Genomic DNA, 12,633 nt, shown 5'->3' with positions numbered 1-12,633 from the left:
GCCCGGCTCCCTCAGAGCCGCTCCCAGCACGAAAGCCTGGGGCTGGACAGGAGGGAGTCGGGGCAGCCAGACAGCAGCGGCAGCAGCACGGCAGGGACACGCACACACGTGGCTTGCCACCAGCGTCCCCTTTAATAAAACGTGGAGGGTGACGGGAAGAGGGAGGGAGTGAAACAGGACCACCGACACACGGGACCCTCCGTACTGTCTAGCCGGACAGCCCGCCGGGCTACTTGTAGAGGATATCGTAGTGTCCGGGCCGGTAGAGCAGGTAGACGTTGGGCTCGGAGCCCTCCGGGAAGACGTGCGGGTTGGTGGTGCCGCCCTCTCCGCGGTCCATGTACTCCACCTGGATGGACACGCTGAGGGCCTGCGCCAGCGCGATGATGTGGATATGGTCGCTCTCCTTGCACATGGGCTCCACCTCCTGCGCACAGAGCGGGTCAGGCCCGCAGCCCCCCCTCCCTCCCGGGGCGGGGAGAGGGAGGCCCGGGCGGGGGAGGCACCTGCTGGCAGAACTCCTTGACTGTCCGGCCCCCCTCGATGAAGTGCTCGAAGAACTTGCTCTCCCGCTGCAGGTAGCCCGAGGTGAGCAGCCGCAGGTAGACCACCAGGTAGTCCGAGGTGCTCTGGTCGTTGAAGGAGGCCAGCAGGTCGGCCACCGAGGTCTGCTTCTCCACCTGCTCGATCAGGTCCATGAACTGCGGTGCGGGGCACAGTGAGACAGGGCGGAGGGCGCCGGGCCCCAGCCCCCCGCCGGGCACAGCCTCACCGTGTTGTGGAAATCCTCAATTGTGAACTCAGTGAAGCCCTGGGACACCAGGTCCTCTTTGCTCTTGGCAGACACAGCCTTGAACCTGCGGGGGAGGGGAGGGGGCGCATGGGCTCCCCGGCCGGGCCGCTGCCCACCGCCCACCCAGCAGCACACAGCCTGAGGGGGGGGCTCACCGCTGCAGCTCCCTGCTGTCCTTGAGCAGCGCCTCCAGGTGGGAGAATCCAAAAGCCCGGTAGAAGCAGTTGCCGTCAGGCCTGGTCTTCCGGATGTACGAGTACTTTTTGTGGAGGTCCTGCAGAAGCAGCCCCAGCCCACCCTCAATGTTAAGCCGACTGGGGCTGGCCCAGAAATGCCCCCACGAAGGCCACAGCACAGCGGAGGGAGGCGACAGCGCAGCAGTGAGCTCGGGCAGCACGCTGCCTCCTCCCAGTGAATGTGGCGACAGAGCCACTCGCGGCCCGGGAACTCCCAAGCCTCAGGACCCTGTGCGCTCAGTGCAAACCACTCCCGTGGGCGGCCACAGCAGTCACCAGCCGCCAGCCAAGCCACGCTGCCGGGCTATAGGGCTGGCTACAAACGAGAGCAAGGGACTGAGTGGGCAGCCTGGCGGCAGGGCACAGGCCTAGTGTGTGTGAGGCCCTGGATGCCATCCCCACACCACAAAAACACTCTAATAACAGGCCACTGGCTCTGTCCTGGACTGATGCGCTTTCCCAGTCTTTAATGCAAGAGCCCTGGGGAGGGCAAGTCAGGGCAGGCCAGAGGGCGGCTGCAGGGCCAGCTCCGCCCACACAGCCACCCTCCCCACCACGCTGGAAGCTTCCTCAGCCTGGGGAGGGAAATGGGGAAGGCTGGTGGACACGGCCTGCCTCTGATGGAGGAGCAGGCCAGCTACCGATATCTGCCGCTCCACCTGCTCACCTACACATCCATGAACGGCCTGTGGAGGGACACTAAACCAACTCTCGACTCCCCATTCTCGGCCCTCCTGTGACCCAGGCAAGCACCTCCTGTTCCTTTACACAGAGACCCTCCTCTGACCCCTTCGTGGTCTCTGCCCACCATCCCTCCTAAGCACTCTCTAAGCCGCCTCACCCTCCACCAGCCTGCCCCTCCGGGGGGCTTGAGGACCCTTCTACTGGTCCCTCCTGCTCCTGCATCTTCTGCTCCTCCCTCCCAGCCATTTAGACCCATCAGCATATAAACATTCAGCCGGGTCTTAAAAGCCAAACCTAAGTCGTGCGTGGCGCACGCTTGTAATCCCAGCATTCAGGAGGCTGAGACAGGAGGATCGCAGTTCACGGACAGTCTCAGCTACTTAGTGAAGCCCAGTTTCAAAATAAAGAATAAAAAATAGGGCAGGGGATGTAGCTCAGAGCTACTTAGTAAGGCCCTTTGCAACTGCAGCCTCAGCTATGCCCCTGGATTCCATCCCCAGTACAACAAAAAAGAAAAGCCAAACTTCCTTGAGGTCACAGCGCTGCCCGGCTACCACCGATAGCCGCCCCGTCCCTGCAGCAAAGCTCCTCATAGAGCTGCCCTGCTCAGGGAAGCTTCCCCAGGATCAGACTTAGCCTCTCCAACCGCCCTTGGCAGAACTGCCGCACGCACAGCGACTCGGCCTGCGATTCCCCTGTGGCGGCCCCTCCTGTCTGCTGCCTCCCTCCTGGGCTGCCCTCACCTCTCCATGTGCTGAAGGGCAGGGCCACCACCAAGCCACACAGAACCCTTTCTCAAGACACCACGTGGCACCTGCCAGAAGACAGCCACGTCCCGCAGCACCAGGGACCGAGTGAATGTGAGCCTTTAACCTCCGAGCTACACCCCCTGCCCTATTCTTAATCTTTGACACAGGGTCTCACTGAGTAGCTGAGGCTGTCCGTGAACCGTGATCTTCCTGTCCCAGCCTCCTGAATGCTGGGATCACAAATGTGGGCCGCCACATCCAGCTCTGAATGACTCTTCAAGCACACCTCCGCCCTCAGGCCCACTTTCTTTTACTTTCCTTTTATTATTTATTTTTTTTTGCGGGTCTGAGGATGGAACCCAGGGGCATTCGACCTCCAAGCTACACCCCCTGCCCTATTTTTTATTCTTTATTTTGAAACAGGGTCTCACTGAGTTGCAGAGGGCCTCACTAAATAGCTGAGGCTGGCTGCGAACTGAGATCCTCCTGTCCCAGCCTCCCGAATGCTGGGATTACAAGCGTGTGCCACCACGCCTGGCTCCTTTTATATTTATTATATATATATATATATATATATATTTTTTTTTTTTTTTTTTTTTTTGCAGCACTGGGGATTGAACCCACGGCCTCAAGTGCTCTACCTCTGACCTACATCCTCCCAGCCCACTCCAATTTGTGGTACTGGGATCAAAGCCAGGAGCATTCTACTTCCAAGCTACACCCCCAGGCCTTTTTTATTTTTAATGTTGAGGCAGGGTCTTACTGAGTTGCTCAAAGTCTGGCTACACTACTGAGGCTTACCTGAATCTGCACTGCTCCTGCCTCAGCCTCCCAGGTACTGGGGCACATGCCCGTGCCGCCACACCCAGCTTCTCCAGCCCATTCATCGTTTATTGAGACAGGTTCCACTGGGCTGATCAGGCTCGCCTCCAGCCTGCAGTCCTCCGCCTCAGCCTCCAGTCACTGGGATTGGACTGCAGGCTGCACCCAACTCAGTTCCACATTTTTTTTGTGTGTGTGGTACTGGGAATGGGACCCAGGGGCGTTCTATCTCTGGAGCTACACTCCTAGTCCTATTTTTTATTCTTTACCTTGAAACAGGATCCCCAGCCTGATTTTTTTATTTTCTGCAGTACTGGGGATTGAACCCAGGAGCATTCTACCTCCGAGCTACACCCCCAGCCTTATCTTTTATTCTTTATTTTGACACAGGCTCTCACTGCGTTGCAGAGGGCCTCACTAAGCAGCAACCCTCCCGCCCCAGCCTCCCGAATGCTGGGGTGACAAGCGTGCGCCACCGCGCCTGCTCCAGCTGCAGTCCTCCCACGCTTCCCTTACTGTCCTGCCACCATCTCAGAGGACAGGGCTGGAGCTCGACCTCACAGCAACCCGCCCCTCACCTGGTTCCGACTCAGTCCCCACCATCCACATCACCCACCCGACTGCTGGTCCTCTGGGCTCTCGCACGCACCGCGCCTCCCTCTCACCCCAAGTCGCGCTAACCTCCCGTGGATCCCGGCGCAAGGCCTCCTCGGAGCCCTGCCTGCTTCCCCCTGGACTCTGCCCTCACCCCAGCACCAAAAGCGACCAGAGCCACCTGTCAGCCATGCTCCTCCATCCAAGTCCTAGCCTGCCGCACGCAAGAGCCTCTCTGCACCCGCCACGGCCTCTTTCCTCCATCACCGCCTTCTCAGGAGGCCTGCGCACGGCCACCCTATTAAAACGCAAACCCGCCCACGCCCCGGCTCTTTCCCAGCGCCTTCTGACCACCACACCTGGAGCTCCCACTGCGACTCCTCTCTGCCTGCCACTCTGTTTAAGCTTCACAAGGGCAGGAGTTTGTTCTAGTCACCATTTTACCTCCAGTACTGAGAAAGGACCTGGACTACAGGATGTACTCAGTAAACGTTGAAAGCCAGGCGTGACGGGGCACACTTGTATTCACAGTACTTGGAGGCCGAGGTAGCAAGATTGCTACTTGGGTCCTCTGCAACTTAGTGAGACCCTGTTTCAAAATAAAGGATAAAAAATAGGGTGGGGTATAGCTTGGAGGTAGAATGCCGCCGGGTTCAATCCCCAGTAACACCAAAAAAAAAAAAAAGGCAGGAAGCCAGGCATAGTGCTGTACCTTGTAATCCCAGTACTTGGGAGGCAGAGACAGAAGGATCACAGGTTCAGGGACAGCCTGACACAGCTAGCAAGACAATCTAAAGAGAGCCTCTTCTTTTTTTTGGCAGTACTAGGGATTGAACCCAGGGGGCATTCTACCTCTGAGCTATACCCCCAGCCCTATTTATTTTTCTTTTATTTTATTTTTTTGTGATACTGGAGATGGAACCCAGAGGCCTTCTACCTCTAGGCTACACTCCCAACTATTTTATTTGGAAACATGGTCTTAAGTTGCTGAGAGCCTCACTAAGTCTCTGAGGCTGGCTTTGAACCTAGGCAATCCTCCTGCCTCAGCCTCCCAAGTGCTAGGATTACAAGTGTACATCACTATGCTGGGCAAGAAATTCTGTTTCAAAGACAAAGAATCAAAAGAGCTAGGGGAGCGCCAGGCGTGGTGGCGCACACTTGTAATCCCAGCATTCAAGAGGTGTAGACGAAGGATCATGGTTCACTGACAGTCTCAGCTACTTAGCGAGGCCCTTGGCAATTCAGTGAGACCATTTCAAATAAGACAAGCCAGGCGTGGTGCCGCACGCTGGTAACCCCAGCACTTGGGAGGCTGAGACCGGAGGATCATGGTTCGCAGACAGCCTCAGCTACTTAGGGAGGTGCTCTATAACTTAGACCCTGTTTCAAAATAAAAATACAAAATAGGGCAAGGGGTGTTGCTCAGAGGTAGAATGCCCCTGAATTTCATCCCAAGACCCACAAGAAAAAAAAATGGGGGTGTAGCTTGAAGCAGAATGTCTCTGGGTTCAGTCCGCAGTGCCACACACAATTAAGAGCCCTTCCTGTGGCCAGCTGGGTGCAATGCTGCGTGCCTGTTACCCCAGTGATTTGGGAGGCTGAGGCAGAAATGTTAACAGGTTCAAGCAACTTAAGTGATAGCCTGTTTCAAAATAAAAAATTTTTAGCCAGGTGTAGTGGCACACACTTGTAATCCCCACGCTTGGGAGGCAGAGACAGGAGGATCACGCAGGTTCGAAGCCAGCCTCGCTGGCTTAAGAGACCCTGTTTCCAAATTTAAAAAAATATATAAAATAGGTCTGGGAGTGTAGCCCAGAGGTAGAAGGGTTTCCAGGAACCCCAGTACCACCAAAAAAAAAAAAAAAAAAAAAAAAAAAAAATTAAATTGGACTGGGGGCATAGCTCAGAAGTTCAATCCCTGGTACCACAAAATAAATAAATAAAATGAAATATAATTGAGCTGGGGTGTAGTGGTGCACGCTTGTAATCCTAGCATTTGGGAGGATGAAACAGAAAAATCACAGTTCAGAGAGCCTCAGCTACTTAGTGATGCCCCCTTTCAAAATAAAGAATTAAAAATAGGGCTGGGGGGCCAGGCGTGGTGGCACACGCTTGTAATCCCAGCATTTGGGAGGCTGAGACCGGAGGATTGCAGTTCGTGGACTGCCTCAGCTACTTAGGCCCTCCTCAACTTAGTGAGACCCTGTTTCAAACATAAAGAATAAAAAATAGGGCAGAAGGTGTAGCTTGGAGGTCAAATGCCTCTGGGTTCCATCCCCAAACCTGCAAAAAAAAAAAAAAAAAAGTAAAAAAAAAAAATAGGGCTGGGGGTGTAGCTTGGAGGTAGAATTCCCCTGGATTCCATCCCCAGGACCACAAAAATAAATAAATGAATAAGCAAATAAAATTGAGCTGGGGATGCAGCCTGGAGCTAGAGTCCCCTAGGTTCAATCCCTATCCCCAACCCTCCACACAAAGAAAAAGCATCTGCTGACCGACTCAATGGGGAGAATGCAAGCACCGCCCTGGGTTTCGGAGGCAGGCAGGCCTGGGAGGCAGGCAGGCCTGGGCGAGGGCACCACTCCACCCACCTGCCCCACGGGAAGGCGCCTGCTGCCTCCTAAGGCGGAGACATGAGCTCAGCACCCGGCTGCTCCCCACCCACCCACACTTGTCCTCCAGCCAGAGATAAGCACGTCCAGGATCACGTGGCTGGACCAAGGAGGTCACAACCTGAGGCCAGGTCTGCTCAGCCCCAGAACCAGCGCTGCAGGGGAGTCACACACACCTTCAGCAAAGGGTGTGAACCGATCCCGTGCCACACAGTGGGTCTGGCTGAGTCCGTGCTTTGGTCCACTCACTCCCCCCACCCCCGTGCCAGGGATCAAAGCCAGGGCCTCAAGAATACTAGGAAAGTCGGGCACAGTGGTGCACTCCTAGAATTCCAGCTACTATGGAGGCTGCAGCAGCAGAGCCACAAGTTCAAGTCTAGCCTGGCCAGCTTAGTAAGACCCTGTCTTAAAATTTAAAAAGGGGTTACAGGGTACAGCTCTGTGGCAAAGCACGCTTGCTTCAAACCCCAGTACCAGATTAAAAAAAAAAAAAGTGCCAGCGCTGGGCATGATGGCACAGGCAGGCCTGTGGTCCCAGAACTTGGGAGGCTGATCACAGGTTGAGGAACAGTGAGACTTGAGAGACTATCGACAACCTAGTGAGGCCCTGATTCAAAACAAAAAACAAGCTGGGCACAGTGGCACAAGCTTGTTATCTCAGTACTTGGGAGGCTGAGATAAGAGATCACAGGTTGGAGGACAGCCTCGGCAAGTAGTGAGACCCTCATTAACCTAGTGTGACCCTGTTTCAAACTAAAAATAAAATATAGCAGGGCGTGGTGGCGCAGGCTTGTAATCTCAGCATTCAGGAGGTGGAGACTGGAGGATTGCTTTCGCAAACACCCTCAAGTACTTAGTGAGGCTCTTCGCAACTTAGTGAGACCCTGTTTCAAAAATAAAAGACTAAGCTGGGTGTGGTGGCGCAGGCTTGTAATCCCAGCATTCTGGGGGCTGAGAAGGCTGAGACCGGAGAATCACGGTTCGCGGACGGCCTCAGCTACTTAGGCCCTCTGCAACTTAGTGAGACCCTATTTCAAACATAAAGAATAAAAAAATAGGTCAGAGGGTGTAGCTCGGAGGTCAAATGCCCCTGGGTTCCATCCCCAAACTCACAATAAATAAATAAATAAATAAATAAATAAATAAATGACTAAACTGGGTGTGGTGGCGCACGCTTGTAATCCCTACGCTTGGGAGGCTGAGACAGGAGGATGACACAAGTTCGAAGCCAACCTCAGTTACTTAGTGAGGCTCTCAGCAACTTAGTGAGACCCTGTTTCCAAATAAAATATAAAAATAGATCTGGGAGTATAGCCCGGAGGTAGAAAAGCCCCCGGGTTCCACCCCCAGTACCACAAAAATAAATTAATTAATTAAAGACTAAAAACTAGGGCTGGGGGGGTGTAGCTTGGAGGTAGAATCCCCCTGGATTCCATTCCCAGTACTGCAATAAATAAATAAATAAATTAATTAATTAAAATACAGGGCTGGGGGTGTAGCTCAGAAGTAGAATGCCCCTAGGTTCAATCACTAGTACCACACACACAAAATAAAAAAATAAAAATTGGGCTGGGGTTACAGCTTGGAGATAGAATGTCTCTGAGTTCAACCCCCAATACCTCATGCTCCCCCCAAAAAATAAAAGCTAGGCAAGCACTCTAGCAGTGAGCTACACCCAGCCCTACACATGTTAAAAGCGAAGTAGCTGCCAACCATTAGAAGGCAGGCTTCGTTATTTCTGGCTTCTCTGGCAGCAGCGGAGAGCACGGACACTCCCTTCCACGCCTGGCTGCTCTGCGCTGTGGCCGCCTGCTCACCCCTGGCCCTCTGGACCCCCTGGCCAGCTTCAGGCACTTGGTCACCTGCCTGGCCACCTGCAGGAAGGGTGTGAGCATCTCCGATCTCTGGGTGGGTGAAATGTGTGGAGAGTAACATTTACAAACTCTCCAGGCTGTGCCTTGTGGGCACTGTTTACACACCAACTGTCACCTCCAACCGGTGGGCGGGGCGCAGCCTGCCTCAGTCTGGGCGAGCAGCAGGGCCCTGCTTGCCCAGCACCACCTGCCTCCACAAGCGTCCAGGAGGGGGCTGGGGCGTCCCTGTGCCACCCTCCTGCCCCACCAGCACCGCGGTCACTGGGACGGCAGGCTCCCACTCAGGCTGCACCTGGCCCCACACAAGCATCACCTCCCTCGACCCCACAGCGCCCTTCCAGATGCTTCCATCATCCCGACAGTTCAGAGACGGCTGTCAAGGAGAGGCGGCTGAATGGCAATCTGGATTTGAATAGAGGTCTGAGTGCAGAACCCGCACACTTCAAAAGCTAGCAGAGAGAGCTGCCGCCGACAGCCTACCCTCTCAGGCTCCAGGCCTGGCAAGGAGCGTGTGGGAAGCGGGCACCCCTCCGCCCCGCCCCTGGCCAGGCCCCCACCTTGATCTTCTGTTGGTAGATGTTGTCATCCTCTGCATACTCCTTGTACAGGACGGAGAGCTCCAGACGCTCTGACACCAGAGGGTTCTGCACAGCGATCTGCAAGAGGCAAGAACCCATTATGCGCTGGCAAGGAGCTGCAATGACCCTGGCCAAGCAGTCACAACGCCTACCAAAGGGTCTCTGGGCCTGTCACCCGGTGGCACAATGACCCCATAAGAGCATCCAGTGCCTCACAGAGCCAGGGGAAGAGGGGCTCCCAGATGAGAGGTGGACGGTCCACAGGAGGGGTCACTGGTCACTCCCTCCCGCCCTCTTTGGCCCCTCACCTCTTGCTGAATTCGGTCCTGCTGAGCCATGATGGCTTCATCATAGGCCAGACAGTTAACGCCTAGAAAAGGGAAAAAAGCCAAGGGTTGCTCTGGGATAGGGCCATCGCCACTGCAGGCTGCTGGGCGAGGAGCAGCAGCCCAGGAGCAGGAGAGCAGGTCTGGAACCTGGAAGCACGCGCCTTACACCCTGCCCCACCCCACCGGGTTATCTTGGCCAAGTCCTTCCCCTTCTGGGCTTTCGTTTCCTCATCTTCAAAATGAGAGGGCAGCCAGGTGTGGAGGCGCGCACCTAGAGTCCCAGCTACAGAGGCAGCTGAAACAGGGGACTGCTTGGAGCCCAGCCTGGACAAGACAGTGAGACCTCATCTCAAAAAGTAAATGGGCTGGGGTCCAGCCCAACGGCACAGCATGCATCTGCCTAGCATCCCTGGGTCCCATTCCCAGCACGACAAAGATTTAAAAAATAAGCTAGGCACGGCGGCGCACACAGCTGTAATTCTAGTACTGGGGAGGCGGAGACAGGATTGCCAGTTCAAGGAATACCTCAGCAAGTAGCGAGACTCAGAAGCTAGTGATACCCTGCTTCAAAAGAAATTAAAAATAATTTTAAAATAAGGAATAAAAAAGTAGGGCTGGGGGTGTAGCTCGGAGGTAGAATGCCCCTGGGTTTCATCCCCAGTACCACACACACTCTCTCTTTCACACACACACACACACACAAATTGGGCTGGGGGTATAGCTCCAAGGTAGAAAGCCCTGGGATCAATCCACAATACCACACACACATAGAAGTGAAATGAGGGGTAAAAGTGATCAGACTACAAAATGCTCTTCCCACGGACACTCCACTGCGTCCCTTTTTTTTGGCAGTGCTAGAGACATTCTATCTAGGGACATTCACCCCAGGGACATTCTATCTCCGAGCTACAGCCCCAACCCTAGTCTTTATTTTGAAACAGGGTCTCACTAAGTTGCAGAGGACTTCATTAAGTAGCTGAGGCTGGCCAAGAACCTGCGATTCTTCCTGCCTCAGTCTCCCAAGTACTGGGATTACAAGTGTGTGCCACCAAGCCATCCGGTTCCGGCTTCACCCCTGCTTTCTAAACATCACTTCCCAGAAGATTGGGAGTGCTCTAGGGGAGGGAGTGTCTCTTGCGGAAAGTAAGAGGAGGAGGAGAAGATGGAATCCAGGGCAGGAAGAGTGTTAGCCTTATTCACTTTACAAATAACAAAACAAATGCAAATAGTTGTGGCCCAAGGTCACAACTGGCATAGGGCTGTGGTCAAATCCTGCTTTACAGGATTCCAGTCTGAGCTCTCCACCACCTCTCCAGGGCTACCTCACCATACAGACTTTTCCTCGCCTGTAAAATGGGGCTACGACCGCCACCTCCCCACACTGAAGTATCAGGTGCTCATGACAGAACGAGGCACTCTAGATTCACCCAGCTGTTGGACGGGTCCATCCTGTGGCCCACACTGAGCAGCTACTGGAGAGGGGCCAGGAGGCCTGAATTCTAGTGTCGCTCTTTTATATATGTGACCTACACATTCACGTGATCCTAAACAAGGCCCTGGTGCCGGCCTGGGTTTTCAAGTTCTCAAGACATCGAAAGTGCAGTCTGAGCGGAGTCTGAAGTGTGGCTCAACGACTTGATTTTTTTTTTTTTTTGCTGGTGGTGGGGGTAGTGGAGACTGAACTCAGAGGAATTCTGCCGAGCTACACCGCCAGCCCTATTTTTCATTTTTATTTTCAAACAGTGTCTCGCTAGCTTGCTGAGCGCCTCACTACTTGCTGAGGTGAGGCTGGCTGGGAACCTCCGATCCTCCAGTCCCAGGCTCTCAAGTACGGGGATTACAAGCGTGCGCCATCACGCCCGGCTCAATGACTTCAGGTCAATCCCAAATTCTCCACTGGGCCTCGACCCAGACCCGACCACGGGGCTGCTCCGTCCCCAGGCCCAGCTCGGGTTCCAAAGGAGAGGGTGTGACTGTTTAAGACCGATCTCCTCAGGGGCAGAAAACAATGCCTCGGCGGGCGGAGAGGAGCGGGCTGCCAGGCCAGAAGAGGGGGCTCCCCGGGGAGAGGCCCGCGGCCCCGCGCTCCTTTGTGCTCGGCGCCTCGGGCGGGATGCTCGGGAGCGGGCGCGCCGGGCCGGGCCGGGCCTCTCGGCGAAGCCCCGCGCGGAGGGCGGAGGGCGGAGCGGCCAGGCCGGCCCCGCCCCGGCGTGCGCGGGGGAGCGCCGCGGGCCCGGGCCCGCCGCCCCGCCCGGCCGGGGGTCGCGGCGTCGGCTCCTTCCATGATGGGGGGGAGGGGAGGGGAGGCGGCGGAGGCGGGAGGGGGCCTCGCCTCGCCTCGCCGCCCGCGCCCGCCGCCCGCGCCCGGCCTCCTCGCCGCCGCCGCGGGGCCTCGGCGCCCGCCACCCGGGTGGACACCCGCCCCTCGGCCTGTACCTTCGGAGTCGCTGCCCAGCGGCTCCTGCTTCTGCTGCTGAGGCTCCTCCGCCGCCATCTTTAAGCAGCGCCGCACCGCCGAGCGCTTCCGGGTTAGCAGTTGCCCTCCTCCCGGAAGTGCCCCTCCTCGCGCCCTCCTTGGCAACGCCCCTAGCAACGGGTCGCTCGGGCGGTCCGCCGCGGAGCCGAGCGCTGCGGGCGCGGGTGGGGGCGCGTCGCCCGGCCCCCCGCGATCCCGGGTCAGAAGAGCTCCCGGAGCCGACCCTTACTTTCTCTTCGCTGGAGTGTGAGAGGCGGGTTGTGTTACTGAGAAGAGTAGGACGAGACTCAATCACCGAAGGCGCGGAGCGTCCCGCCTCAGGGCGCGGCCCCCTTTCAGCCGGCCTGGCTGACCTGCTTCCCGCGGGAAGCTCATCTTGCTGGGTGTGAATGCTGAAGCCCAAACAGGAGCTCCCGGCCTTCTGAGGTCAGAGCGCGGGGTCGTTTAGGGGTAAGGTCCTGAGGATTAACTCAAGGGCGCTCTACCACCGAACTGCGCGCCCAGACCTTTTTATCATTTTATTATTATTATTATTTTTTTTTTTTTTGCGGTACTGGGATGGAACCCAGGGGCATTCTACCTCTGAGCTACAACCCCAGCCCTATTTTTTATTCTTTATTTTGAAACTGGGTCTCAGTTGCAAAGGGCCTCACTGAGTCGCTGAGGCTGTCTGCGGGATCCTTCTGTCTCAGCCTCCCAAATGCTGGGATTACAAGCGTGCGCCACCACCCCTGGCTCCTTTTTATTTTTTATTTTGAACCTGGGTCTCCTAAATTGCTGAGGCTGGCTTCAAACCTGAGATCCTCCTGTCTCACCCTCCCAAGTACTTGAATTACAGGCCTATACCACCACACCAAACTAACCAGGGTCATTTTATATATATATA

General features: G+C 55.8%; 1 protein-coding gene across 1 annotated transcript; it reads right to left on the bottom strand.

Annotated features, from left to right (window-relative positions):
* Nucleotides 1-229: 229 nt before the first annotated feature.
* Nucleotides 230-11,765, bottom strand: OTUB1 (OTU deubiquitinase, ubiquitin aldehyde binding 1; the record flags this gene model as incomplete). The annotated part of the gene is made up of 7 exons (XM_080710758.1): nucleotides 230-427; nucleotides 507-701; nucleotides 773-857; nucleotides 949-1,067; nucleotides 8,922-9,020; nucleotides 9,251-9,312; nucleotides 11,708-11,765. 7 exons carry the CDS (start codon nucleotides 11,763-11,765, stop codon nucleotides 230-232), a joined length of 816 nt encoding a protein of 271 aa, XP_080566884.1.
* Between the last annotated feature and the right edge of the window lie 868 nt (nucleotides 11,766-12,633).

Source organism: Muscardinus avellanarius, assembly GCF_963383645.1.
Source record: "Muscardinus avellanarius genome assembly, chromosome: 1".
NCBI classification, from domain to species: Eukaryota; Metazoa; Chordata; class Mammalia; order Rodentia; family Gliridae; genus Muscardinus; species Muscardinus avellanarius.
Note: the sequence above shows the minus strand (reverse complement) of the source record. Positions and strands in the feature narration are given on the sequence as shown.